At 43.2% G+C, this 27,111-nt stretch overlaps 1 protein-coding gene across 2 annotated transcripts in view; it reads left to right on the forward strand.

The window, feature by feature from the left end:
- Positions 1-27,111, forward strand: part of FAF1 (Fas associated factor 1) — a 305,642-nt gene that overhangs the window by 264,352 nt on the left and 14,179 nt on the right. For both annotated transcript variants that reach the window (XM_088479291.1, XM_088479292.1), the window contains 4 exons: positions 1,755-1,843; positions 18,022-18,102; positions 18,253-18,330; positions 24,104-24,319. In XM_088479291.1, the coding sequence (XP_088335417.1) occupies positions 1,755-1,843; positions 18,022-18,102; positions 18,253-18,330; positions 24,104-24,319 (464 nt within the window). The remainder of the gene's footprint in view (positions 1-1,754; positions 1,844-18,021; positions 18,103-18,252; positions 18,331-24,103; positions 24,320-27,111) is intronic.

The following is a 27,111-nucleotide window of genomic DNA, read 5'->3' on the forward strand; positions in this document are numbered from 1 at the left end:
TATTGTAATAAGATCCCCTTTAATGTCTCAACAGTTTTGTTTGCACAACACTCCAATAAATAATACATACTTTGTATATAAGGGATTTAATGTGCGCATAAGAGGTCACATTGCATTATTAAGTTGAACCTGTCTTCCTCAAAGAATATCCCAGTGATTTCTTTAAAGCATCAAACATATAAGTGCCTCCTTATGTGTTGTATGTTCAATCTCTCTTTTAGGCATAGGCTACCAGTTGCACTGTGAATGACCTAGACCACATCTATAACCGGTTAGCTATATGGAATGAATGCAGAAAGTTACTGTTGTAGCTAATTTAGTCCTAGAAAACCTGCATTATTCTGACAGTTGGTGCAGTAACGTGCAAGTCCCCTGTATTAGTAAGTGGCCTGCACAGACTTAGTAGTGTATATCCACCTCAGCCAAGCCTAGAATAGCTGAACTTTCCGTATCCAGCCGCACTGATCTCCCACCTCTGGGATGAAATCCGATTATGAATGCTTTGGTTACGTAACCTTTGAACATGTAGAAAATGTCACCACAAAATTAACATTTAGAACTTAAAATTATTCTTCTCTCCCTGACCCTGCTGACTTTGCACCTAGCTAATTATCCACTTCACTTCCCAAGAATTAGGCAAATGCGTAGAATTATTCTCACACACATTGCAGACAGTTGTATCTCAGAGGGCATTTTGTACAGTAGAGAGAGCGAATGTTTGGGGGCCATCATCTGTTTTCTTGCATTCACTGTCATAATAGTTACTCCAAATGTATTTAAATGCAGTTTTCATCATCTTATGTTAGCCAGAGAACCTTAACAGTCCTAATTTTGCATGCAGATGTTGCCCTTGTGTCATTTGGCCCATTGAGGGGTCTGTGGCCACATTGGGGGTTCACAGAGTATAGTGGCCAATAACGCTACCAGCTTAGCCAATGACCACATACCCATGTCTTTTAGCAATGCGTTATTGAACATTTATAACTATTGTGGCCATCCTGGACTTATTTGATCATTCACGATTGATGTGTCTGACCATATCTTTATTATGTGGCCAGCATTGGTTCCATTATCTTGAAAGTGATCCCAATGGCACTGCAACATGTATTATAATTTTGCTAGCAACAGAGTGAGATTTCCAGGTGTTATCCCAGGACTGGATTCCTGCAGGGGTAGAGATCGCAGGCTCCTTCTGGGGCAAGTTATCATTTACAAACACATCTGCTTCAAAATCTGGCATGAACTGGTTTAGTAAGATCTTCTGCAGAACAAAACATTACTTTTCACCCGGCCCAGAGATTTACAAGGGGATATGAGGCCTGGGATGTAAACATGAGTACTCTAATAATGTTTACATCTCTAATGACGTGTATTAAATAACCAGCCCAAGGCAGTTGGTCATAATTCAAATACAAAAATGGGTATTTTGTAAATGTTTTACAATCTTTCTTGGCTGATCCCAAGGACTAGCACCCCCTCTTGCTAACACTTAAGAGAAGGTAAAGAAGATGACAAATCTGTTATGTTTTATAAATGCAAATATACATTGTAAAGAATAGTATTCTACCATATCCATTTACGTGTATGCTCAGATTAATGGTTGAGTGATGATTTCATTAAAGTATGTCTGTCTGCAGTTGTCTTCTCCAACTAGTCCATTGTCACCTGTCTAATTGGCCACCGTTGCCTGATTACAGCATGTTGCTGAAGATGGCTCATTAGTAATCCCCCTCGAAAATCCTTCTTATTGGCAGGGAACACATCCGTAGACGAACTAATGATGAGACTCATCTCCGCAATGGAAATCTTCTCTGCCCAGCAGCTGGAAGACATCAAAGATGAGGTAAGCACCAAGCACACCAATGGCTATGGTAACCTACCTCCTATAGCTCAGGAGCCTAAAACATTTGACTGGAGAATTTTCTCTGCTGAGGCCTCTGTATTTCTATACTGATATGGGAGTTTGCACGGTAATATTGACTGCACTTTTATGTCAGGTTCACTGTCTCTTTAGAGTGGTTACTCCCATGGAAAATCAGATGAGCTAGTGACCTATTCATAACAGACCCTTGGTTCGGTAGCCCCACGTTTCCCCCACGTTCATTCTCCAGGACCTTGTACCTGGTGCTAGATTGTGTGCTAACAACAACCGGAACCATATTCTGTCCAACACAGGCCTGTTCTACAACCGCAGCCTCTATATACTTACACAACCTGGACTGTTATGTATATGATAACCTTGTTATTTTATGTTCTTCCCATATTGTAAAAATCTGATTTCCCGAAAGTCTGCATTTCCCTCCCAGAACTGTGCATAGCTCTTTGGACTCACCCATTGGAGTATATTTTCTAAAGTGAGAGTTTTTAGAAGTGGAGATGTTGCCCATAGCAACCAATCAGACTCTAGCTATTATCTTCTAGAAGGTACTAGTTAAAAGTTAAGTAGAATCTGATTGGTTGCTATGGGCAACATCTCTCACTTTAGTCAATATATCCCCTTGAGTCTATTACATATTGTGTGTAATAATCACTAATTACTGGTAGTGATAACACACCTAGCTATTTATTTGCAGCACAGAGAAAAACGACCAGCAGTTTACACTTTAAGGTGATCTATTTTCCATGAAATGCAGTATAACTGGGCTCTAGTTACTCTACCCCAATTCAATCTGGAAGTTTATGTCCCTTTAAAATACTTCTCCTACTCTTTCATTTTTGTCTGTACCCACCTGCTAATATTCTGCATGCAACCTGGTGTACATGCTAAAACCGTGACCAACCACACATGTGACCAGCTATGGTAAACCATGCGTTTCCTTCAAAAAGGTTAATTGTTTAAATTAACTGAACAACCATTGCTTATTCTAAAACACAATGCATGTCCAAAAAAAGATTCAAAGCCTGAGTTAGTAATCTACATATATTAGCTATTGTGTTCTGTAGCATATAGTAACCAATGGGGTGTCAGCTTTCATTAGTATAACTTGCAATACTAGACTGACCAAAGCTGATATCTGATTGCTATAGGTTACATCTGTAACCTTTCATCCATATAATTCATTAAAAATGTTATTGTATAATGGTGATGTGTCTGACCGATTACAGTGCACGCAGGCAAGCAGGAAAAAAACAAACTGTTTAGTGTATGTGTGGAGTGGTGTTAATGCGTGAAATATTTGTTTTATTATTAACTCTCAATACGTTTTTAATACCTTTTTATCCAAAGGGAGAGGCTTGGCGGAGGAAAATGGATCCTCTTAAGCTTAATCCTCTCAGCTCTCTTGCAGAGCCTGTTAGCGCGCTTTAATTGGCTGCAGAGCGTTTTGGAAAGGTGCCAGTTTTGCAGGAGACACAGTTTTACAGTAATCGGAGACGAGGGGAGAAGGGGACAGTTTATCCGATGCCCTTTGTGTGGCTGACAGTGAGCGTTTGAGGGGCTGTGGTTTGGAATGTGTAATACATGGTGTGCAGAGCCATGCACTGTCCTGTTCGACATCCTGATTGACAGCCACGTACCTGGAATCCCTAAGGTGGAATTCACAAAGGTTAACGATCGGTCAGGACGTTGGCCACATAGTTTATTGAGAAAGCAGTCACAGCCACACACATGGCATTTAGCATCCGTTAATGTATTTTATTATGAATAGCTTTCAGATGCTAAAACAAATCTGATTAGTCACAATTGTATGAAACAATGCATAAAACAATAACACTGCAAATACAAGGACACATTCCGCAGGTAATGAGTAATGTAAATTAGGTTTAGGCACTACACTAGTGATATGCAGTAATTGCACAATAAAGTGTATACAATAATACATACGTAACTGACACAGTAATACCATACTAAAAACATCTGCTTCACGTATTGTCCCATCTTGGTGAAAGAATTTGTAAAATAAGGATCAGGAACAACCAACGATGACAGTAACCCTGATTTTGCACTATGATGAAATGTAATAAATAACGAAGCCTTATAGCCGATAATAAATTTCATGAATGACATAAGCTGCAATAATTATGGACATTCATTGTATGACATCTGCGTATAAATCTATGTATGACATCTGCGTATAAATCTAATCAGCAAATCGGGCAATGGGAATCCAGATCTCTTAGTTTCAACAAAGATATTTGCACGTATACTGTAATAGTGTAATACTTTAATAAAAACCCAGAATAACATTTAAATCTGCTTAAAAAGGTATAGGCTTATATCTGTACAGAAATCTTGGAGCAAATAATGTAAATCAGTCTGTCCCTCCTGCCAACAAAGCACACCAGGAAAGGTTCCAGTAGTTTGCTTCAGTAAGACCGAATCGGGATACCTACATACCTGTACGCGTTTCACCCTTCAGACTTCCTCAGGGGTGTAGTCCTCAAGGGAAATGCATTGTGAACGAATTAACTGCTCTTTATATGCCCAAATCAGGAGCCAGAAGCCTCCAATGTATAAAATGTGGCTGCCTCTATGGTATCCAGTCATGATGACAACATTTAGAATGTACTAAAATGTTGACAGTGGTCATTATATCGACATTGTGCATATCGACAGTCCGCGGACTATAGAGCACGGAGGATATACAGCGACCACCGCTAAAAAGGTCCCGTGATTCACACAGCCGGCAGATATGAAGCCGATTGTCCTATACTACACAGGACCTCAAACTCGGTCCTCAGGACCCCAAACAGTGCATGTTTTCCAGGTCTCCTCACAGACTCGCAAGTGAAATAATTAGCTCCACCTGTGGATTTTTTAAAATGTGTCTGTGAGTAATGAATACACATGTGCAACCTGCCAGGTGACATGGAAAACGTGAACTGTGTGGGGTCCTGAGGACTGAGTTTGAGAACTTCTGCTGTACTGTAATGTAAGTTACTGCGTATGCTATTATTAAAAAACCTATGATTTTAAACTCGTTTTGGTGCGCACTTTCTGCTCTTCTTTGAAAAATATATAAATAAATATATATTTATTTATTTATATATATATATATATATATATATATATATATATAATCCTGTTCCTACTTACAAAGTGTCCCCTTTCCCCCAACTAGTGGAATTACAGAGATCCTTAAGCGTAGTGCATATGCATATTGTTCATCACTAAAGGCACAGAGTGGTGATGGTCCTCCTATGGGCCTTTAACGCTGATCCCCATCTTTTCGATTAGTTCATACAGGGATGAAACATAGTTGTTGGATTTCTCTTCGTACAATTTTTTTTTTTTCTTTCACATTCCATTTTGGTTAAAAGTAATGATAATATACTTAACTTGTTCAGAATTGAACATTTATTAGTTTAAACTGAGCCTTGTGTCTCTAATGCGGATTCCCAGACTTCATCTGGGTATTTGGCTGGAAAAAAAAAAAAAAGTGACAAATCTGAGCTTGGGGCAGACTGACATGAGAAAAATCAATATTTTCCTTTTTGTGGCTTAGCGTTTTAACACATGTCAGTTTCCTAGAAATCCCATCCATAGTCTATTGTCCTGTCCTACCTTGCTACTGGAAGATCAAAATGTATGTAAATGCGAGTCCTTTTCATGCACCACAATAGAAAATAGGATACAGATTCCAGCTTCTGTAACTGTTGTCTTTTCAATAGCTACAAGCTTTTAATGAAAACCACAAGACGATCAACAGAATCGCTTTGTAGTGTAAGAAAACAGTGTATCCATGTGATGTTTGCAGAGCTTGTAAACGACATTGCTGTTCTTGTAGCTTGTTTCCTGTTAAATGTATTAGGAATATTTATAAATGAGCACATTTCTGGCGTAACCCTTCTAGTGTGTGTGAGACAGCAGTCATACCCTTACAGAGATTCATGTGGGTTCTATAAACACAAGCAATTGAATGGTTATGTATTAATGTAAACCTGTCAGCGATGTAGAAACCACTCCGTTCCTACAGATCAGGGGTAAGCAACGTGTGGCACGGCAGAAGCTGCGGAACTACACATCCCAGTATGCCCTAACAGCAGTACTATGGCAGGGCATTATGGGATGTGTACTTCCACAGTAGCTGGGTGCCTTCTCCCTGTTCTAATGCAAGACTAGTACAGAATTGCAATGTGCCCTGGAGAAACATGCAGGATTTATTAACGTTGTTCAAAATTGTGTTTGGCCCCGCAAACTGCTCATGTCCGTTTGACCAGGTACTTGCAACTCATCTCTGTGCTGCTGGGGGACCCTGCTCCTTCCACTATCTATATCTCAGGCTGTGGATTTCTGCTCCATTCCCTCTTCCCACCATAACACTGCACCAGCCTTTTGACTTGGGCCAAGCATCCAAATCCTTTTTGGTGAATCTTAGGCTCTGATGTGTGATGCGAAGATGACCCCACACACTTCCCGGATCACCTGTGATTGTTGTCAGACGTCATGTAGGTTTTGGCCCAACAGTGGTCCTGATTCTGAGCCGGACGTTCTGACAGAGCGCTCACTCTGAATCAGGGCGTCTTTTTTTTTTTTTTTTTTTTTTTTTATGGAGCGGCCTCCTGGCCGCTCGCATTGCTTGTGGGTTGCCGCCGATAGCTAATGCGAGTGACCAGGATGATGGTCGCGATGGTCAAGACCATCGCGACCATCAGGCTTGCGACGAGACCCTTGTGGTAGGGTCTCGTGGCCGCAAGCCCCAGAGAGCTTTTGGCTCAAACAGAGCCGAAAGCTCTCCCACTGGCATCACTTGTGATGTCAGTGGGGCCGCCCTCAAACGGTAGGCGTTCTCAGGGGAACGCCACCGTCTGGGAAGAGACCCCCTGCCCGCCAACCAAAGGGGGCCTGCTGTCACTCAACATCGACAGCACGCCCCCTTTGGTGCGAGACCCGGAGCAACGGATTGCCCGTCGCTATCCGGGTCTCGTGCCGGCTCCGTCGTACGCATGCGCTCTGGGCCACTATCGACCCGGTTGCGAGCGCTCAGCGCTTGTGACTGGGTCTGAATCAGGCCCAGTGTGTGGCCAGCAGTATCCTGAGGGGAGCGAATTATGATGTTTATTTTTTTTTGGGGGGGGGGGGGGGTTATATACAGTGGCACACGGAATACGATATGTAAAACTGCATTGAGTCTTCTCTCCTGTAGACTGCCCCTGATGTATCACTGAAAGCTGCACAGCGGTGTTCCCCTCTTTGCTATATGCTATGTTGGGTAAGGGAGATGGGGCTAAGGGATTCGTTCTTCATATATACACACATTATTTACCCTGATTCTTTACATTGACAGACAGGTTTCGCCTTGAATAACAGACACGAATAACACTTGAGGTTGTCACATTTAAACCTAACAAGACATTGAGGACTACCTTGCAGATTTCAGCTGTTCTCACCTGAGCTCGAGGATGCAATCTAGAAGGATTACAGTAACACTTTGTGACAAGCCGGCGGTGGGTGGGGGTGGCTGCAGCGTGACTCAGCCTATATGAGAACCACATTTTTATTTTCCTACTGTCAAAGTACATTACTGTAGCGTGACTGGGTGTTGCACAACACGGGCATACATGCTTCAGTGGCCAAGGGTGAGGCTTCCCTGGCCTTTCTGTTACTGGAATATTACCTATGTAACTCATTATTGCAGGTGCCACTGTTCTTGACACCCATATGTTAGTGATGCTTATGGTTTTGATGGCCATGCCCAGTTTATTTGAATGTCCCCCAAAAATTTTGCATTAAAAAAAAAAAAAAAGTTTTCTCTCTCAAAATAAATTCACACTTTAAAGTAGTGCAAGCTGCCGTTACCAGCGATGGCTGTCCCACACCTGATCTTGTCTGTTATACATTGCGGTTCAGTGCGTGTGTAACTACGATCAGGTTGACCAGACTGCTGCATAGTTTGCTGAATAGACCCCCAAAACTTTTGTGTAAGCCAACAATGCAATGATATTTTTTACATAAAAAATGCAGACACTATCATTTCCGCATTTATTTTTATGTAAGTCAGCAATGGGTTAATGGAGAAGATCACGCAATTATCTTCTCCATTAATTCCCATCTCTGAGTACCACACTGTAGGGATCAGCCATTGATCTCTACAGTGCTTTTTGCTTTGCTGAATAGCAAAAAGTGGTAAAGTGTTAAATTACTTGAAAAAATTTACTTTATATAACGCCATCTCAGAATGGCGTTATATGAAGAAAATACTTAATGATCACGGAAACTGCAGGGACAGAGGGACATTTTCCCATAAGTCCCTGCAGGATCTCGAAACTCCGCCCAGTCTCCGTCCCTGCTTTGCGGTGCCCGCCGACTGGTAAGTCCATCTCCAGCCTGTCAAAACTGTCTAAAGTGATTGACGTGTACACAGGCTTTATATTGGTCTGTATACATTTATATTTGTGCTTTTATGTTTAAAATGTATATGTACATTTTAAAAATAAATAGCAAATAAATGTATACAGACTAATATAAAGCCTGTGTACACATGTCAATCAATTTGAACAGTTTTGACAGGCTGGAGATGCATTTACCCGTCGGCGGGGACGTAGACTGTTTGGATACACATGACTGAGCATGCGCAGAAATAGAAGGTATTGTTCTCGTAATCAGGAAAACAAAGCCTTCTGTAACATCGCAGGGACAGCGTGTTACCGCCACCGCTGTCCCTACATACAATAATGCTGAATAGCTGACATAAAATTTTATAATTGATAAAAAGTCGTGACGATGTTGCCTGATAATATTCTGGGCAACATCTTTACTGTTGCTGAATAGACCCTTTTTGTGCTGGTTTGTTTCCTATTTAACCTTTCAAATTTATTTTTGCCTCTTTTCCAGTCTCTCTCGCCCTCTTTGCTTCTCTTATTCCCCATCGCTACCTACCTGTCTATCTGTCTTGTCCCGTCTTTGCATGTCTCCGGCCCGCTCTGTCTCTGCAGTTTCTTAATCTCACAGGGCCTGATTCGAAGTTGTATCAACTCCAAATGCAGACACGTTTGACGATTTTTAGGAAACTGTCTATTTGTTGTGGTCTATATCAGTGGTCGGAGTGGGGGTATGGACGCGGCTACGTGTCATGAGGGGGTGTGGCCACACATAGGCTTTGCAAGGAAAAAAAACACATATTCATTGGTGGCAATTCAATTAAACATTATGTGAATACCACAGGGAAGGAGTTCCTGGAGCTATTCAATTGTTTCCCTGGCGCCAGGAAGTCGGGAGATGCCGGTTAGCACGCCTTAAGCCAGGTGTTTACGTGCTAACTGGCATTTTCCACCTGAAGTGCCGGGTGCAATGCTGTTAGCACCGTGCTAAACTGAAAAACAGCATCGCGGCCGGCACTTTAGTTGGATTTCTGTTCGCACCCTCAGGAGGATGCGAGCATAAATTCTTTGTTTGGACTAGCAGCAGGGTCAATTGAATAGCTCTGGGAACCCCTTCCCAGCGCTATTCAACATCACGCTAAATTGAATAGCCCCTAATAGCACCTATAGGAAAATAAAGAAATACATTGGCCACAGGAAAAAACACACACACACACACACACACACACATATATAGGCTTTGCATTAAAAAAAAAAACCACAAACACATTGGCACCGATAAGAAAATGTTGTGGGGTACACAGGAGTGGTGAAACGCACAGGTGTGTTGAGGCACGCAGGGGAGGTAGGATACACAGGGGTGGCTAGGCACACAGGGGAGGTGGGGTACACAGGGGTGGCAATGCACACAGGGGAGGTGGGGTAAACAAGGGGTGGAGGGGTACACACTACAGAGAAAGAACTGAAAGCTATTATTACTCACCGATTGCTGCTCTAACAGCTGAGGAGTAGGCTGTCTGACCCCAACTAGGTGGAGTGGAGAGGGATCCATCCAAAGGGTGAGGAGGGAAGCAGGGAGAGGAGGGAAGCAGGGAGAAGTGCAGAAGCTAGTGGCACCAACAGTTGTACTAGGGAGGGCCCCAGCACTAGAATCCAGCTCCAGGGCTCCCTCCGCCAGCCACAGTCACCCTCACCGCGGAGGACGGTATGAGGGGCTGGCTGTGACACCTGGTCCTGAATCCTGCAGGGGTTGGGCTGCAGCGATGGCACAAGGTCTCTGCAGTGTATAGTGGATGCTGCAGAGACCTTCAATACAGCACCCGGCACGGCGGATGGGAGTTCAAAGGTACAATACAGGACTCTGCAGCTTTAATGCTGCAGAGATCTTCCGGCGGGGGCGAGGAATTGCTCCCGCTACATGCTTGGTTTGGGCAGGCAGTGGCACACTGATTGAGCCAACCGCTGCCACAATCTGGTGGGGGACGGGCGGTGGTGGAGGCACAATGTCTCTGCAGCGTGTAATAGATGCTGCGGAGACCTTCAGTACAGGCACCTGGCACGTTTGGATGGGGGGGGGTACACGGCACACATGGGCAGGAGTTTTGGAGGACAGGGGCGGAGGAAGGCTTCGGGTACACACTCAGGATTGGCCGGGCAGCGGCAAACTGAGCCAGTCTCACATACTGCGGCTGGCTTTAGGAGCTGTGCTCCAGTTTCAGTCACTTACAGAAGCGTTCCAGCTAGGTACAAAAAAAAAAAAATGTTTATAGCTTGAAGTGTCGGTATGCCATACCGTTGCATACCGGCACACTTCGAGCACTGGTCTACATACAGCAGGGGTGGGGAACCTTTTTTCTGCTGAGAGCCATTTGATTTATAAAATATTATTCGTGGGGCCGGTGCAGGCCATGACCCCTCCGTGTGATGTCACACGGGGGCGGGCCACAATCGCCATTGATTACAGCAATGCCAGGAGCATCCTGAGAATGCTTCGGGGAGCTGTAAGGTCAGAGGTGTGATCGTCTGAAACTTCCTAAGATCTTATACACCAAACATGGGGAAGGTGTAAGTGCTGTTACTAGTGGCTGGAGGGCTAGGGGCAGTGTGGGTGCTTAGATGTGTCTTGAGTCCGAACACAGGCAGATGTTTGCATAGGGCTTTCTATGGGTTGGGTACGGCATCCTGACAGCCAGAATCCTGACAGATTTCTGTAAATATTATAACCCTAACTCTCCCCCTAATTCTAACCAACTCCTCCCGCAGTCTAACTCTCCCCCTAACCCTCCTTACCTGCAGCATAACCTTCCCCTCCCATAGCCTAACCCTCCACCTAACCCTAATACTTACATTCACAATCTGTCTGTATTCTGCTGTCTGTATTGTCAGGGCCGGCTCGAGGCATGTTCGACCAGTGTGGTCGAACAGGGGCGCCAGCGCACCCCTCTCAACCATTCCTGAGAGGGGTGCACTGGCGGGACAGTTTTTCAGGCACTGTCCCGCTATTCTACCGACAGGGCAAAGTGTCCCATGGAAGGTTGGGCACCTTGACCACCGCATCTGTACATCGGTGCCGGCCCCGGAGAAGAGGAATGGATCCCTGAAGGAGTGCTGGGCTCGCCCACAGCCTGACGTTAAACGGGAGGCGTGCCATTCGGGCACGCCCCCATATTACATAATTTAGGGGCGTAGTCTATGGTAATTAGGCCATACCCCCATTTTCTGTCCTGTTCGGCCCTGGTCTGCACAGGGCACTGCTCCTCCTGGAGCCGGCACTGGGTATTGTGACGTTGGCATCCTGACCATAGAGATGCTGACCACTTCCTCTTTCTATCGCTGGAAGTGCCCGCCATTTTGTTCAACAACCCAGTGGCTTACAATAATTATGCATTGGTTTGCTGAAGCTGCTGTTTGATAGTTGGCAGTCTGTGATGACTTTGAGATGCTACCTATATCACCTTTCTGAGCGTATCATGGGGAGATTAAACTAGAAATGTAAGTTCATGGTTTCCTTTCCTCTCATCCCGCTCCATGTTCAGCACCGACATTCTCACACACTTCTATACTCTCTATTCCAGGCTCCATGTAAATCACTGACAGGGCATTAAAAATTCAATAGCCTGAAAGTTCATCTTTGTTGTATAAAAGTAATAGGTGTCCTTTTTTTTCTTTATCTGGTGCCAAACAACGCTCCATGGCAGAGAGCAGATGTGTCTCATTTCTTCCACAAGTACGAGGTGAGGAAATAAGATGGATCTTTATGAAACCACAGATCCAGGCAGATGACAAAGATAGGAGAATCTTATCCTCCCCGTTATTACACCTTCTGATAAATGGTGAGCCTAAGGCCGGTAAACCCCCGAAGACGACCCAGCCGCCCCTGCAGATTGGTGGCATTAGGCTGGAGCTTAGAACAGGATGTGATTTGCAGGTTGACATTTTTCCATCCTTGCAACCTCATTGAAGATACTGCAGCTGCCAGCTGCATCTGTGCACAATGCACGCGATAGCCATCGTTCAGATAGAAATGAAAAGGTTACATCTTCTGTAATATTTTGTTATATATATTTATATTTTCACACACACTTTAGATCTCGCTAAGTAATTTTGTTCCATAACGCAGATAGACACTCGGCAAGAGCACAAATTGGATTTTTTTTGTCCCTAAAGAAGAAAAAAAAAAAAAAAACACCAAGCCGAGGTTATTATTGCCTTTATTTATGAGCGCATCCTGAAATAAATCCTACTTTAGACTTCACTATTTGAGCACGAGCAATGGGCAAGTTAACCTGTTGCCTTAATATTATAAAGCCAATCTACTGTACTATAGAGGCCGGCAAACTTAATGTGTTTTCTGGGCCCTCCTGCTCTGAAATTGTTAACTGCTCGCAATCAAATGTTGTAGCCCAGCGCGCTGGCGGTACATGGAAAATTTTTTTTTCTCTCTCTCTCTCGTCTTTCCTTTACTGTAAGCAGAAAGTAGTTATTGCATTTTACACTAAATGCCAGACAGGTGGGTGAGGTTCCCATAACATCTTAACAGCCAGAAGGTCACAGATTCAAATCCCTTGGAACCTGCTAAGCCTTTCATCCAGCAGAGGTAAACAGAATGTGGAGCAGTAATAACTGAGGAGATGTATTCATTATTGTGTAAAGCACTCCATGATCTGAGGATAAGAAGAGGCGTATGAGTAAAGATATTACTTTTATTGCTAGTATTCTGCTAACTGTGCCATTTGTAAGAACTAAATTGTCTTTTGCGAGGAGCACCGCGTGATAGGGATCAGATGTGCCGGGGGAAGATTTAAAGTGCAGTTCTTGTACACACACAGTTTCCATATTGTGCATTGGTTTACCATTTAGAAATATTGACGTTGGAGCATTGTTAATATAACTGATATTAAATGATAGGTTATGCCGACCCTTCCATTGATTGCAGCCGCTCACAAAAAAAAGTTTTACATTTATACAGTGCATTTGTATTTGCATTATTGTGACAGGCATGAATGCTGTAATCACAGCAACACAACCTAATAATTTGGGGGGGGGTTTTGCCAAAAGTGAGGTGGTCACACAAGGGCCCATCCTACCTCTCAACCAGAGTGTTCAGTAGCTAGATCATCTTTTTATTGGGCACGAGTGGGCGGCTATATTGGACTGGATCCGTCCATTTGGCTCTCAGGCTGAGTTGCCAGATTACTTGCAGCTTTCATTGGACTTTGTCAGTCCAGTTGGAAGTTGACCCCCACACACACGAGTTGATCGCATCTCCCAACCTCATTGTCAGCCATGCCAACAATGACTCATTGGGGTAATTATCTGCTTTTTGGTTAATTTGGCAGGGCATACGGCAGCATCGGGCTGTTTGGCAGATATCAGCTGCAATGTAGCAGCGTCTCTTGGTCCCGGTAGTTATTGAGCTGTTGAGGAACAACAGGCCCTGCCAGACACTTCTAGTTCTACAACTGCTGGAGTAGTACTGGTTACCTAAAATGATTTTACGCAAATTATAATGTGTCATAATCACCCCTTTGGCAGTGTTCAGAGACTCCTGTATTGCACAGCTTTCCAATAGTCGGCCATTAAAAAGAGATTGCATGTTTAAGTTTATTACCCTGGATGGAGAGCTGCCTTGTTTGTTGCCAAGCATTGGTATGCAGTGTTATAGAATAGTGGTGGTTAGTGACCCAGCTACAGCGAATAATGGTGGAATGTTTCTTATATATTCTACAAAATAAGTCCCCGGTTTAGGGGGTCTGCCTGTTTGTTCAGGCTAATCTATGGAACTGGGTCTGAATGACCCCCAATGTCCCTAATTTATAAATCTATTGTGTTTCACAACGTAATAGCCTACCTGCCCTATCACCTCTGCGTATTATTTCAGGGATATGGTCAATAAGAATACATTTGAAAGTAGACAGGCTATGTCCGGTATTAAAAAAATGCTGAGCCATCGGTTGATCACTCCCTCTATAGGCCGCATTTGCCAATAGAGGGAGTGATCAACCGGTGGCTCTGCATTTTTTTAATACCGGAAATAGCCTGTCTACCCTCAAATGTATTCTTATTGACTGTGTCCCTGAAATAATACGCAGTCATCAGGACACACAGCATACACCACTTCTGGGATTGTTGTGGTGTGTTCTCTCTCTCTCTCTGTGTATATATATATATATATATGTATGTATGTATGTATGGGAGATTATAGCGCCAGAGAGAAATGAGATCCCTTCACAATTAGAGTTTAACCCGTAATTCAGGTAGTCAATATATTAAAACGTTATAACAAAGCACTCCCCAAAGTTGTGGGTGTCAGCTTATCAGTAAAATATTAACAATGGTGATTTGTTAAAAGAAAAATGTGTAAATAGCAAAACTGATATAAAGCGCACTGTGCTAAGTAAATACAACCATAGTGTAAATAGTATACTAGATGATACTAGTAAGAATTAGTGATCTGTGGGCCTGATTCAGAGCTGAACGCTCTGACCAGAGCGCTCGCTCTGAATCAGGGCCCTCCTACCTTTTTTTGGAGCGTCGTCATGGACGCTCGCATAGCTGCGGGTTACCACCCACAGCTATAGCGAGCGTCCATGATGATGGTCGCTATGGTCTTGACCATCGCGACCATCGGGCTTGCGACGGAGACCCTGCGGTAGGGTCTCGCTGCCGCAAGCCCTTGAGTGATTTTGGCTCTATCAGAGCCAAAATCACTCCCACTGACATCACTAGTGATGTCAGTGGGGCCGGCTCGAGACGGTAGGCGTTATCATGGGAACGCCTCCGTCTGGCAGGCACGCCCACCAAAAGGGGCGTGTTGTCAATCAACATCGACAGCCCGCCCCCTTTGGTGCGAGACCCGGAGCGATGGAGAGCCCGTTGCTCGCCTGGTCTCGCGCATGCGCACGACAGAGCTCCCTCCGTCGTGCGCATGCGCAGTGGGGGAACATCGACCCGCTTGCGAGCGTACTGCCGCTCACGAGCGGGTCTGAATGACCCCCTGTGTACATATATATGTGTATACATACACACACATATAGATAGATATATATATATATATATGTAATGTGCAAATATCACAATATAAAGTGTGTAACGTGCATATGTGATAAATAAGGTAAAAAATCAGATTATTATATCATAAAAAATATATAAATTTAATTACAAAAATACCCTGAACATACAAGGCAACAACATACAAGTGTAATAAATATGCCACTGACAGATGTTAAAAAACAGTGAGCATAAAAAAGGATTAAAAAAGGGGAGGAAATAAATAGAGAATGGCTTATCTGGATATTAAAAGGTAAGTTCATGGAAGGTGGAATCAGGAGTCACCAATGCATTTCGTCCAGTTGCTGGACTTCTTCAATGGATGTGTAGTTTCTGTGGGGTACCTGATATAAATACCCACTTGCTGGGACCAACTGAGCAGTATGTGTATGTATGTGTATGTATATATATGTATATATATATATATATATATTTTATTTATTTATTTATTTATTTTAGAATCCCAAATACGGAGGCACTCCAGGACTTCTAATAGTAAAAATAACACTGCACCACTTTGCAACGTTGCGGTTTAATTAATAAACCGTCATCAGGCATGCCTAATGACAGTGTATTAATTATACCGAAACGTTGCAAAGTGGTGCAGTGTTATTTCTACTATTAGAAGTCCTGGTGTGCCTCCGTGTTTGGGATTCTATTACTAGCCGGAAGCATTTGACTTCAGCTCCGAGGTTGCACATAAGGGAAATGTACCATGATCTGAGCTACATCCACTGTCAGCTAGGAAGATGATGGTGATGTGAGCTTGCATGCTCACAAGAGTGATTCTCCAAAGCCTGCCTGCTTACTACATCATGGCACATGACTTGTAGATGTGATCACATTTCGCGTGGCAAACTTATTTGCTGCTTGAATACAAATACAGAGGATGGGGAATGCCTTGTTATAAGTAACATTGTATTTCGTGACATTGCAGTTTTGATCCCAATCTATTGTTATCGGTTTTAAGTTTATCTCCCCCCCCCCCCCCCATTCCTCCCACAGTCCCGATTTTGAGGGTACTGTCCTACCATCCCAGCAGTCTGCCTCATTGTCTCCCGATTTCTGAGAATTGGAAGGTATTAATCTGGGTGCCATGTGCACCACCCTGAAGCCTCCAGGGTGGCGCACGTGGCTTGGATCGCCATCAGGTGATGGGAACACTCCTTCAGGGCTGTAAGGCTATACTCCCGATTTGTGTGCGCACTGATTTGCTGGAGCTATTTTTTGTTTGTTTTTAGGAGGGGTTTGGTGTCATGCTCCCTTTGCATTACTCTTTTGGAAGAAATTTGGCTGAGAACAAATGTAAACGCTTAAGCTTTTATGTGTATTAGGTCTTCTAAAATCATCCTGAATACATTAAGACAAAGGGGAGATGCAACAAATCAAAATGTCATATTTTATTATCTCTATTTTATCCACAAATATACGCCAAACTATATCCACTTTCATGTTCATTATTTTTTTTAGACACCTGTTCTTTCTTCCCACACTTTGTATTTAACAGCAATCAGCTCTGTAGGTTTTACTAACAATATATTCACATGTGCTCATTAAATAAGAACTTGAACTGTTGAACAAAACTGAAACCCATATGAGAAATATACAGTGTACATATCGCTCACTCTGTTGCAATCATTATGCCCTCCCCCTCTTCAAATTAACACAAGGGTTTGGCGCTGGGCCCCGCAGTGAGAGCCATGTAGCAGTTCCGCTGTCCTGCAGGGGGGGAGGGGGGCACAGATTTTCATGTTTAATTAAATGGTAAAAAAAAACCACAGGACCGTTGTTACTGTCAGCTCACAGCAAGGTGCGAGCAATGGGACATGATCCGGCAGTGACAACTGTACCAGTACACTGGGGCTAAATCCCTTGCATTAGAAGTGAGTGCGGTGAATAATACTGGAGTGTTGAGTTATCATGGAAAGCATTACACACAACACTGGAAACTATGTCCATCTTACAACAACTACCCCAATGGTCGAGGGTCATATACTGATTACTACCCATCAGTTTATTCATCTGTATGTGTGTGTGTGTTTTTAGGTTTACACAGATTAAATTTAAATCTATGTAGTTTACAGAATTCTTGCAGTGTCCTAATTTTGATTTCACTTCCCACGATCGTTTCAATATATAATACTGTTGCGAGACTACGTTTTTGTACAGTGTAGCCGCTACCAAGAGCATTTTATAGGCAAAGATGGAGCCATACCACTGAAGCCATATGAATAATTGCCCTGTGTGCAAGTTGTTGTAGTACAGCTGTAAATGACTATTCTTCCCAAAATGTCTATAATGAATAATAATTATTTTAGCCATTTAACTTGATGGTCTCCTGTGAGCGGCCTATTTAAATAGTCTGGTTTCTGGTTCCAGCCTGTTTTATGTATGGAATTATGGTGATGGGAGAAATAGTGATTTAAAATACACTTCTTGCTTAAGTATTTATGAGTCAGGCATCAGTCGTTTTCGTTTGCCGAAGCAATATTCCTAAGGGTTGAGCCTATCAGTTTACTAGTTACAAGAGACATCAGCGAGGCACTAAAACCACCAAATTACTTAAATAAACTCTTGGGCGTAGGCAGTAAAATAGCTGAAGTGATTGCTCGCTGCACTCATATTTTAGCTCTTTGTCTATGTATAAATTGTTTTTAAAAATATTTTCTTTCTGAGGTCCTAACTTTTCTATCCTCTCCATATTACTCGCAGGATGAGCGAGAGGCTAGAGAAAATGTGAAACGGGAGCAGGATGAGGCCTACCGCTTGTCTCTAGAAGCCGACCGTGCAAAGGTAAGTGGCCTTCTTTAGGCCCCATGGGCTCTTCTGTCTGTGGGCCTGCACGGAACTATATATTGAAATCCTGTAGACTTCCAAAAGTGCCTGGTGATGGCAACATAAGACCTGAACTTTTTTATTTTTTTTTTTCATTTTTCTTTTCAGAGGGAAGCCCAGGAAAGGGAAATGGCGGAACAGTACCGATTGGAACAGATCAGAAAAGAACAGGAAGAGGAAAGAGAGGTACGATATTGTTGGTAAAGTGTCATTTAACCGCGGGCCACTTACAGGGGTGCCATGGGTTGGAGGTCCAGGATCAACCTCAAATTATGTATGGTCAATGCTGATGGCTGGCAATCATAAACTATATGGACAAACAGAAGGACAACCCACATAACTGAACCTACTGATGACACAAAAGAACAAATTTCTTCATTTAATAATTTTTTCAGAATGACTTAACTTTAGCCATGGGGTGCTGTGAAAAAAATGCTGATACTCCAGGGCGCCGTGATTCAAGAACGTTTGGGAACCACTATGTACATAACACTGTCTTGGACTGTCCTGGAAGCTATACTATATGGAAGCTATAGAGAGCCTGCTATTCTACTTTATCCCCACAGAAGTGGACATGGATGAAGGCGTGCTTACGCAAAATGCATTATCTTGCAGTGGCGGATAAATTATTAATACTTTCCTACCCAGTAATACAGTACTGATGGAAGGGAGTGCTGGCACTGTGTCTGCATGTTCACAGGTACTTTGAGGGACACTCAGCAATCGGCTATGTACCGCAGCATACATCGGGGACAATTGCATAAGCCCATCCTCTCTAATTTTATTACACACCTCTGTGTGGTGGTTGATAAATTTGACAATGTTGGTGGCCACAAAGTGCCTGCATTCTGGCCGACCTGTTGGCACTTTGCTGAGAATTTAATCAATCCTTGTATGTCTGTAAACCAGGTTTTTCTATACAGTGCTGCCTCTCTTAATACACTGCACCACTCTATGCCGGATGTATCAGATAGTAGTGTTCATTCTAGCCACCCTGCACCTGTCACAACCCCGTGCAGTTCCTCCTCCCTGCATGGGGTGTCGCTGTCTGCTCTGCTGCTTATAGCACACTCTGTTCTCTATCTGAGCAGTTTGTTGCATCAGCGGAGTGTGCTAGAAGCACCAGAGCATAGAGTGTGACATCCCAGGCGGGAAAGAGGAACTGCACTGGGTAACAGGTGCAGGGTGCTAGAATGAACACTAGATAGGCCAGCGACCTACGTAAGCTGGTCTGTCTTAATGACTAGCGCTGTTTAGTCTTCAGCCCATTAGTGCTAGATTTCCGGATCGGGAAGTGGTAGGAAACAGAAAGGGGGCAATTGGAAAGATCATTAAAAAAGTTAAGGGAATATGTTTTATTCAACTTGGGAAAAACTTTCTGTTTAACTTTGCTTGAAAGCTGAAGTTTATTTTTGCGCTAAAACATATTTCAGCAGAAAGGAAATTAAATAACAAAATAATGATATCAAATCAAACCCACTTTGCACTGATGCAGACTTGGCCCATGTGTGATACGGCAGAACCTGGCTTGTATAAACCTCCCTTACTAGACACATGTCTGATGTGAGGCTGCTCGGACAGTCTGCACTGTATACATGTATTTTTCCTTTGTGTTTTTCCTTTTGGCCCTAAAGCAATTGTTCCCAGTAAAACAAACAGGTATTCTTTCTCTTTGCATTTATTATGTTACCCTACCTTTCATTAGGGAGCCAGCCTCACAATGGCTGTTTGGAAACTATATTTTCCTCCAAACTATAAAACCCCAGTCCGCGTCTCAGGGTGCAGCCGGACCTCTGTTCTTTTTATTACAGTGTACAGCAATGGAAATAATAGATATTTGCTTTTCAAAACAAAAGCGATTTTTTAACAATGCTGTTTATTAAAGAATGCCGCAGTTGAAGTTCAGGGATTACACATAATCTATTGTTGTAGAGCTGTGTTTGCTTACATAGAGGGGTTTTTGTTCAGCGCATAGATTTGAAATGTGGCTATTGATCTATTCAGAGAAAGCAGCCTCCTCTCTCTTTCTTTTTGCCCCCGAGTTGGTTGTTCAGATGCTGAAGTTATAAACGCCCGGCATCATCTAATTGTTTTTCTTTTTTGCTAAGTTGGTCCATTCTTCAGTATAGTCATTGTGAGTCTCTGTCCTGTGACAACGCCATTGGGGAACTGGCTACATTGGGGAAATAGGAATTCTATGCACAAAGGAAAGAGAGTCTAATGAGCTACTGTTTATCCTTCTGCAATATAATTGAGCGGGCGCAGTAAATATAAAAGCGTCTGTTATTACAGCCAGCAGGAAAATGTCAAAACAAGAGAAAGAAACAGGTGCTTTAATAACAATGGAACAAACAAGCGAGAGGCCATGTGGGTTTTAGATTGAACATCAAATGTAAAAATCGGGATCACTGTACGTCGTTCTGGGGTCATGGTAGACGAAAAACAAAACTCTGTTACATGTAGTTATTAGTCTCATCTCATTTTGTCTTTATTGCTATTTCTGTTTAATAATCTGATTTTGTAACACTGCAGTACTAAGCTAATTGTAAAATGGCAATGTTTGCACTAGTGTACAGACAGCCATGGCCAAAAGTTTTGAGAATGACACAAGTATTGGTTTTCACAAAGTTTGCTGCTTCAGTGTTTTTAGACCTTTTTGTCAGATGTTACTATGATATACTGAAGTAACATTACAAGCATTTCATAGGTGTCAAAGGCTTTTATTGAGAATTACATAAAGTTTATGCAGAGTGAATATTTGCAGTGTGACCCTACTTTTACAAGACCTCTGCAATTCGCCCTGGCATGCTGTCACTCAACTTCTGGGCCACATACTGACCGATGGCCGCCCATTCTTTTCTAATCAATGCTTGGAGTTTGTCAGAATTTGTGGGTTTTTGTTTGTCCACCTGGCTCTTGAGGATTGACCACAAGTTCTCAATGGGATAAAGGTGTGGGGAGTTTCCTGGCCATGGACCCAAAATTTCGATGTTTTGTTCCCCGAGCCACTTAGTTATCACTTTTGCCTTATGGCAAGGTGCTCCATCATGCTGGAAAAGGCATTGATCATCACCAAACTGTTCTTGGATGGTTGGGAGAAGTCGCTCTTGGAAGATGTTTTGGTACCATTCTTTATTCATGGCTGTGTTCTTAGGCAAAATTGTGAGTGAGCCAACTCCCTTGGCTGAGAAGCAACCCCACACATGAATGGTCTCGGGATGCTTTACTGATTTCTTACTACCAATCATTACTAGTGTGCCAGGAAGTACGCTATCTTACTGCCAATTATTGCTAACGGGCCAGGAACTCCGCTCTATTACTACCCGTCATTGCTAGTGTGCCAGGAACTCAGCTCTATTACTACCCGTCATTGCTAGTGTGCCAGGAACTCAGCTCTATTACTCCCATCATTGCTAGTGTGCCAGCAACTCCGCTCTATTACTACCCATCATTGCTAGTGTGCCAGGAATTCGCTCTACTACTTCCCATCACTGATAGTGTGCCAGGAACTTCACTTTCTTACTGCCCATCATTGCTAGTGTGCCAGGAACTCCGCTCTCTTTTTGCCCATCATTGCTAGTGTGCCAGGAACTACGCTCTCTTACTGCCTATTACCACTGGTGTGCCATGAACTCTGCTCTCATACTGCCCATCATTGCTAGTGTGCCAAGAATTCCGTTCTCCTATTGCTCATCACTGCTAGTATGCCTGGACCTTTGCTCTTTCTTCCCATCACTGCTAGTGTGCCAGGAACTCCGCTCTCTTACTGCCCATCATTGCTAGTGTGCCAGGAACTCCGCTCTCTTACTGCCTATTACCACCGGTGTGCCATGAACTCTGCTCTCATACTGCCCATCATTGCTAGTGTGCCAAGAATTCCGCTCTCCTATTGCTCATCACTGCTAGTATGCCTGGATCTCTGCTCTCTTTCTGCCCATCACTGCTAGTGTGCCAGGGAATCCGCTCACTTATTGCCTTGTATCGTAGGGGCTGCCAGGAACTCCACTCTTACTGCTTATCACTGCTAGTGTGCCAGGAATACCATTTTCATTCTGCCTAGCATTGATTTGTGTAGGCAATGGAACTCATTAACGCACCCGCCTGTCTTTCCAATAATTAGAAAGTTCGACTATTGCAGGAAATCAATTCAGCACAATGTGCTGGCGGGCATCGCCGGAATGTACGGCTGCGCACTTATCAGCTAATTACGTTAGCCACATCATCACAAGATGCGCACCTCTATGGGGTACAAGGCAAAACTGCCAATGTTGATTGCTGCAAATTGCCGCTGTGCAATGGCAAATTGGGTCTATCGCCGAGAGTTTAAATCACATTAATGAGCCTGTACCCAGCAAAGGGCAAGCACACAGTCAGGGAATGGGAGACAGAATACAAGGAGAAGCATGGAAGGGATCTGAGGAAGGAGGGCCCTGCCTGTGAGAGCTTGCATGCTGCTTTTGACTGTTTAATATAAGATTGGAAAATATGAGTCCTGCATACTTTCCACTTAGAATATTTCTTAAATAATAACATATCTTATCTTAAATTACTATTTTGCTCATAGCTGTATGTATTTATGTCTTAGATAATGGTTTAAATGGGTGCAGGTTATTTAGGCTAAGAACAAATAAAAAGTAAATTGACACACGTTATGAGAGAGCAGTCTCTGTGCCAGCTTGACATATATCTACTGTAAAGCAATCTATATCTATCGTTATAAGCACAGAAACGTAACAGAGACGTTTCTATCGTATCTAAATAGGAATAGACTTTTCCGCATTTCCAGATTGTCTTCCGTTGCGCGGGGCACCATCTCTTTGGCGTGAAGCGTATGTGGATGTTTTGTTTTCCTGGGATCCTTGCTGCTTTGAAAACAAAGGAAACGACACTTGCAGAAACAAGACGACACTTGTTTCTTTGTTGACAAAGGATACTGGAAAAGATGCGTGGTGTTACATGGCCGATATGTAATACTGGTTATAGGAGGAACGGGTTTAACTTTTAGGCGATTGTTTTCTCACCTAATCATCTTCAAAGTAAAGCAAGTGACCTGAATGAGCTGAGGGTAGTCAAGTAATTACACTTCCACTCTGAAGCCTCGTTAACCTTTATGTCCTGACAATTAAATCAGGTGTCCTCTCAGGCAGTCCTATCTGATCTAATTGGAGTTTTGTAAAAAGGAGGATTTCTTTTAATTAGCTGTACTGCACGCTGTCATTAAGTGATGGGAAGTAAACAGATTTGTCACCTGGCACACAGATGACAGTGACAACAGTTTCTGAGGGTGTTTGACACCTGTCCCTTAATCACTTGTAAGGGCAGCGTCCAAAGCCTGTTTACGACACCCGTTACATAAGCGCGAACTGCAGGTTTTCTGCCGTCACACTGTAATGTATTGGTGTGTTTTTGGAAAGGGACTGGATTACAACTGGGATTTGTTAAAGTTATCTTTTACACAGAAATAAAATACAAAGATGTGTTTTCAAAAATGTGTTTAAATATGTTGTGTTTTAAGTTTGCTTTTGTTTGGCTGTTTCCTTTTGTGTTCATCAGTAGTGGCACAGAAAGGTTTACCTTCCTGTCGCATAAGTATGGTGATAATCCAAGTCTTTCTACTCCAAGATTGTCTGTCTTTAGCACTTTCAAAGGCACTTCGTTGCAAGCCTTAAAAAGCCCATATATCTACATCCCCAATTCCCGTTCACTCGATCCATGAATCGTCGGCCATCGATGATCGCCAATCCGTAGGCGGGTCGGGAAAATTCAACATGTACTATATCCCCCGATTCCCCGACTCTGCCGTCAGCAGAACGGGGTATTGCGGCAATCAGTCACAGATCTATGGGCCCTATTACAGGTTTTGGCTATTCAGGGTGCCAGGATGTTTAGCAACATGTTTAGGTTCAGTGTTACAAGGGAGCTGACGAAGGCTTATTGACCCACTTTGTCTCGTTCCCAGGCTATCAGGCTTTCCTTGGAACAGTCTCTTCCCCCAGAGCCAGAGGAGGAGCAGAGTGAGCCACAGAGCAAGCTGCGTATCCGAACACCGAGTGGGGAGTTCATAGAGCGGCGTTTCCTGATTGCCGACCCCTTACAGGTGGTCCTCAACTTTGTAGCATCCAAAGGATTCCCATGCCAGGAGTTCAAACTGCTCAGCACCTTTCCACGAAGAGATGTAAGTATCTCCCCTAGGCAGGCAAGCGAACTGCGTGGGGTTATTATGTCTCATGGTTCCTAATCAGCACTCCAAAAAAATAAATGCATAAGATAATATCTTATTAAATGCTAGCTGTAAAAGACACAACTCATCTGTACTTCTGCATACGCAATAGAGGATAAGTTTGTCCCATTGCCCCTATGCTCTTCGTGTCTTGTACAAGCACTGTGTTCTAGGGGCAGACTTGTCATGTGCGGACTGGTGATGTTTCTCAGTCTTCTGACACTACCTATTTGGGAGCAAGTGCACAGATGCTCTAGTGCCGAGCTCTGATGAAGTGAGTCGATATCGAGAAAGCAGTGATTGAAACAAAAGGAGGTAACGGGGAAACACCATAAGTGATTTACTTCATTCATTTACAGCTGTGCGTGTGTTCTTTCAAATGAATTGATAGGATTGTATGATAATTACAATGTGATTATAATCGATACCATCACTTGTTTCCAAGTATAACAATGTCATTTACATACAATAACCACAGCTAGGTTGCCCGATCTGTGACCATTTTTGCTGTACACATTGATCAACAAATTGGTTAAATCCAGTAACTTTACACTAACAGCCTGATGCTGAGCTTATGAAATGTTTGCAGAGTGTATCTTGTGTGTTTTCACACTGCACAAGCTTTGGAACGATGTGATCGCACATAGCGCCATGGCTGAGCCGTATGTAACAGGGCCTTCTGATATTGGTAAAGTTACGTGAAGGCATAGTCAATGGAACTGCGGGCTATGCAGATTTGGACGGGTGCGTTTATCAGCCTGTTTCTTTTTGCACGTAGTGTGCTGTAAGCTGTAGGTTAGGTGCAAGTATACACTGACAATGACTGGTACCAAGCCAGGGGCCTGATTCTGATGTGTGACTAATGCAAAAAAAGAGTAAGTAACTGTGCACGTGGACAAACCTTGTGGCAAAGCAAGGAGTGCAAATATATATAGTATATAATTTTTTATTTTATTTTTTTTTGCATGCAGAGTAAATACTGGCTGCTTTTGCATGTAGCCCACAAATGCTGGACAGCTTTATTCTTACACTGCAATTTAGATCTCCGTTTGGACACACCCCTCCCAAATCTAAACCTCTCAGCATGTTCCATCTGCCCCACCTGCAGTGCAGCATAGTTTTGCCAAGGTACACATTTGCTTGCTCTTTTTGTGCTATACTCCCACATTAGAATCAGGCCCCAGGTATACACATAGGGAGCACACCCCAAGATGAATACTAGCGAATATACATATTTTTTCTATGTAATAAGGTGGCAGCAACATACAGCCGATTTTCATGCAATGCTACATCAGGGCCTAAGGGGTCTATTCATGGAGCAGAGAAAAGTCTTGTTTTGCGGAAAACAGGGCTCTTCTCTACTTGGTGCAGGTCACAGAGCAGGTTACCGTGGAGTAGTTCATTATTTCTCCAGCCACACCCCCTCTCAGTGGATGAATCGCATCACCATACTTTTAGTATGGTGAGTGCGATTCATTAAAGGACGGAAAGCTCTGCTTTACATTTCTCCTTTGTGTTCAGATTCGCCATCTCAGGATGGCGTAATCTGAACACCGCCACGAAGCGGGCAGGGAAGTTGCTTACATCCCTGTCTTCTGCCACGCAGTGACCGGACTAGCTCCGCCCCCTTGATGTCCCAGCAGCCACTGCAGCCTCCCTTGACCTCCGCAGCCGACCCATGCACAGGAAAGACCTGCCTTCACCTCCCGGCTGCTCACCCTGGACCGCAGCCAAAGACAGGACCCCTGGATACCAGATCACAACGCCTGAAAGGCGCATGAATGAATTGCTACTTAACAAAGTTATATATCGTATTGAACCAATGCGATATATTGTGAAAAGTAACAATTCCCTTTTCTTTATGAATAGACCCCCTAAGTCTGAATAACAGGTCACAGTTCAGTTAGTTTGAACAACCAAATTGACTTCACATGTATACCTGCCAGAGTCACAGTGCTACAGTTTTGCAATGACATTGTAATATCTGTCTGATACAAACAGAGATTAATAATAATTATTAAAAACACAATGGATTATATTGACAAAGAAGTAATGTTTGAATACACACAGACCTTGATTGATGCCACTTCTAGGTTGAAACTGCATCAGTATAATCTGCCTATATTATGTGTAGTTCGCCAGCTAAAGCCAAGGCACACGAGTAATAAAGTAGTGTTGAATTGTTGTACTTTAATGCCCATCTGTTGAGCCCCTTTTTCCAGTAGTGAAAGGAGGTGCCATTATAGATGGAAGTGGTGTAACAAGGGATTTCTGTAATAAAGTTGGGTTCGGGTACAGCAGATGTCTGGATAATCTGACTTGTGTCTGACCTGCCCACTTTCCTGATTAAAATGAGCAGCTACATAAACTAGGATGAGAGGAAGCAACTCATTTGTAGATCATTTTATTAATAAACTGTTTACAAAATATTTACAAGCTGCATACAGAACCAAACACCAGAGGCTTAAAAATGACTAATACAGCTGAAGCTCCGAGATGTCTCTGTAATATATTCTAATCTCTTTAGAGCCGGCGATAATTAAACTGGAAAGAATACAATTTCCAGCAGGCCAAGAACTGCAAGCGCTTATTGCGTGATTATATAGGGACTCTTTAACCCTTTCCCTGCCAGGAGACGGCAGCGTTTTTTACTTTGTCACACAATTATCTGGTGTGCTCTACTCGTGACACCGTATTGTAATGTCATCCGTGAACGATCGTGTTGGGGGGTTTGGTCTACTGTTATA

Source organism: Taudactylus pleione, unplaced genomic scaffold (assembly GCF_031769625.1).
Source record: "Taudactylus pleione unplaced genomic scaffold, aTauple2 ptg000230l, whole genome shotgun sequence".
Taxonomy (NCBI): Eukaryota; Metazoa; Chordata; class Amphibia; order Anura; family Myobatrachidae; genus Taudactylus; species Taudactylus pleione.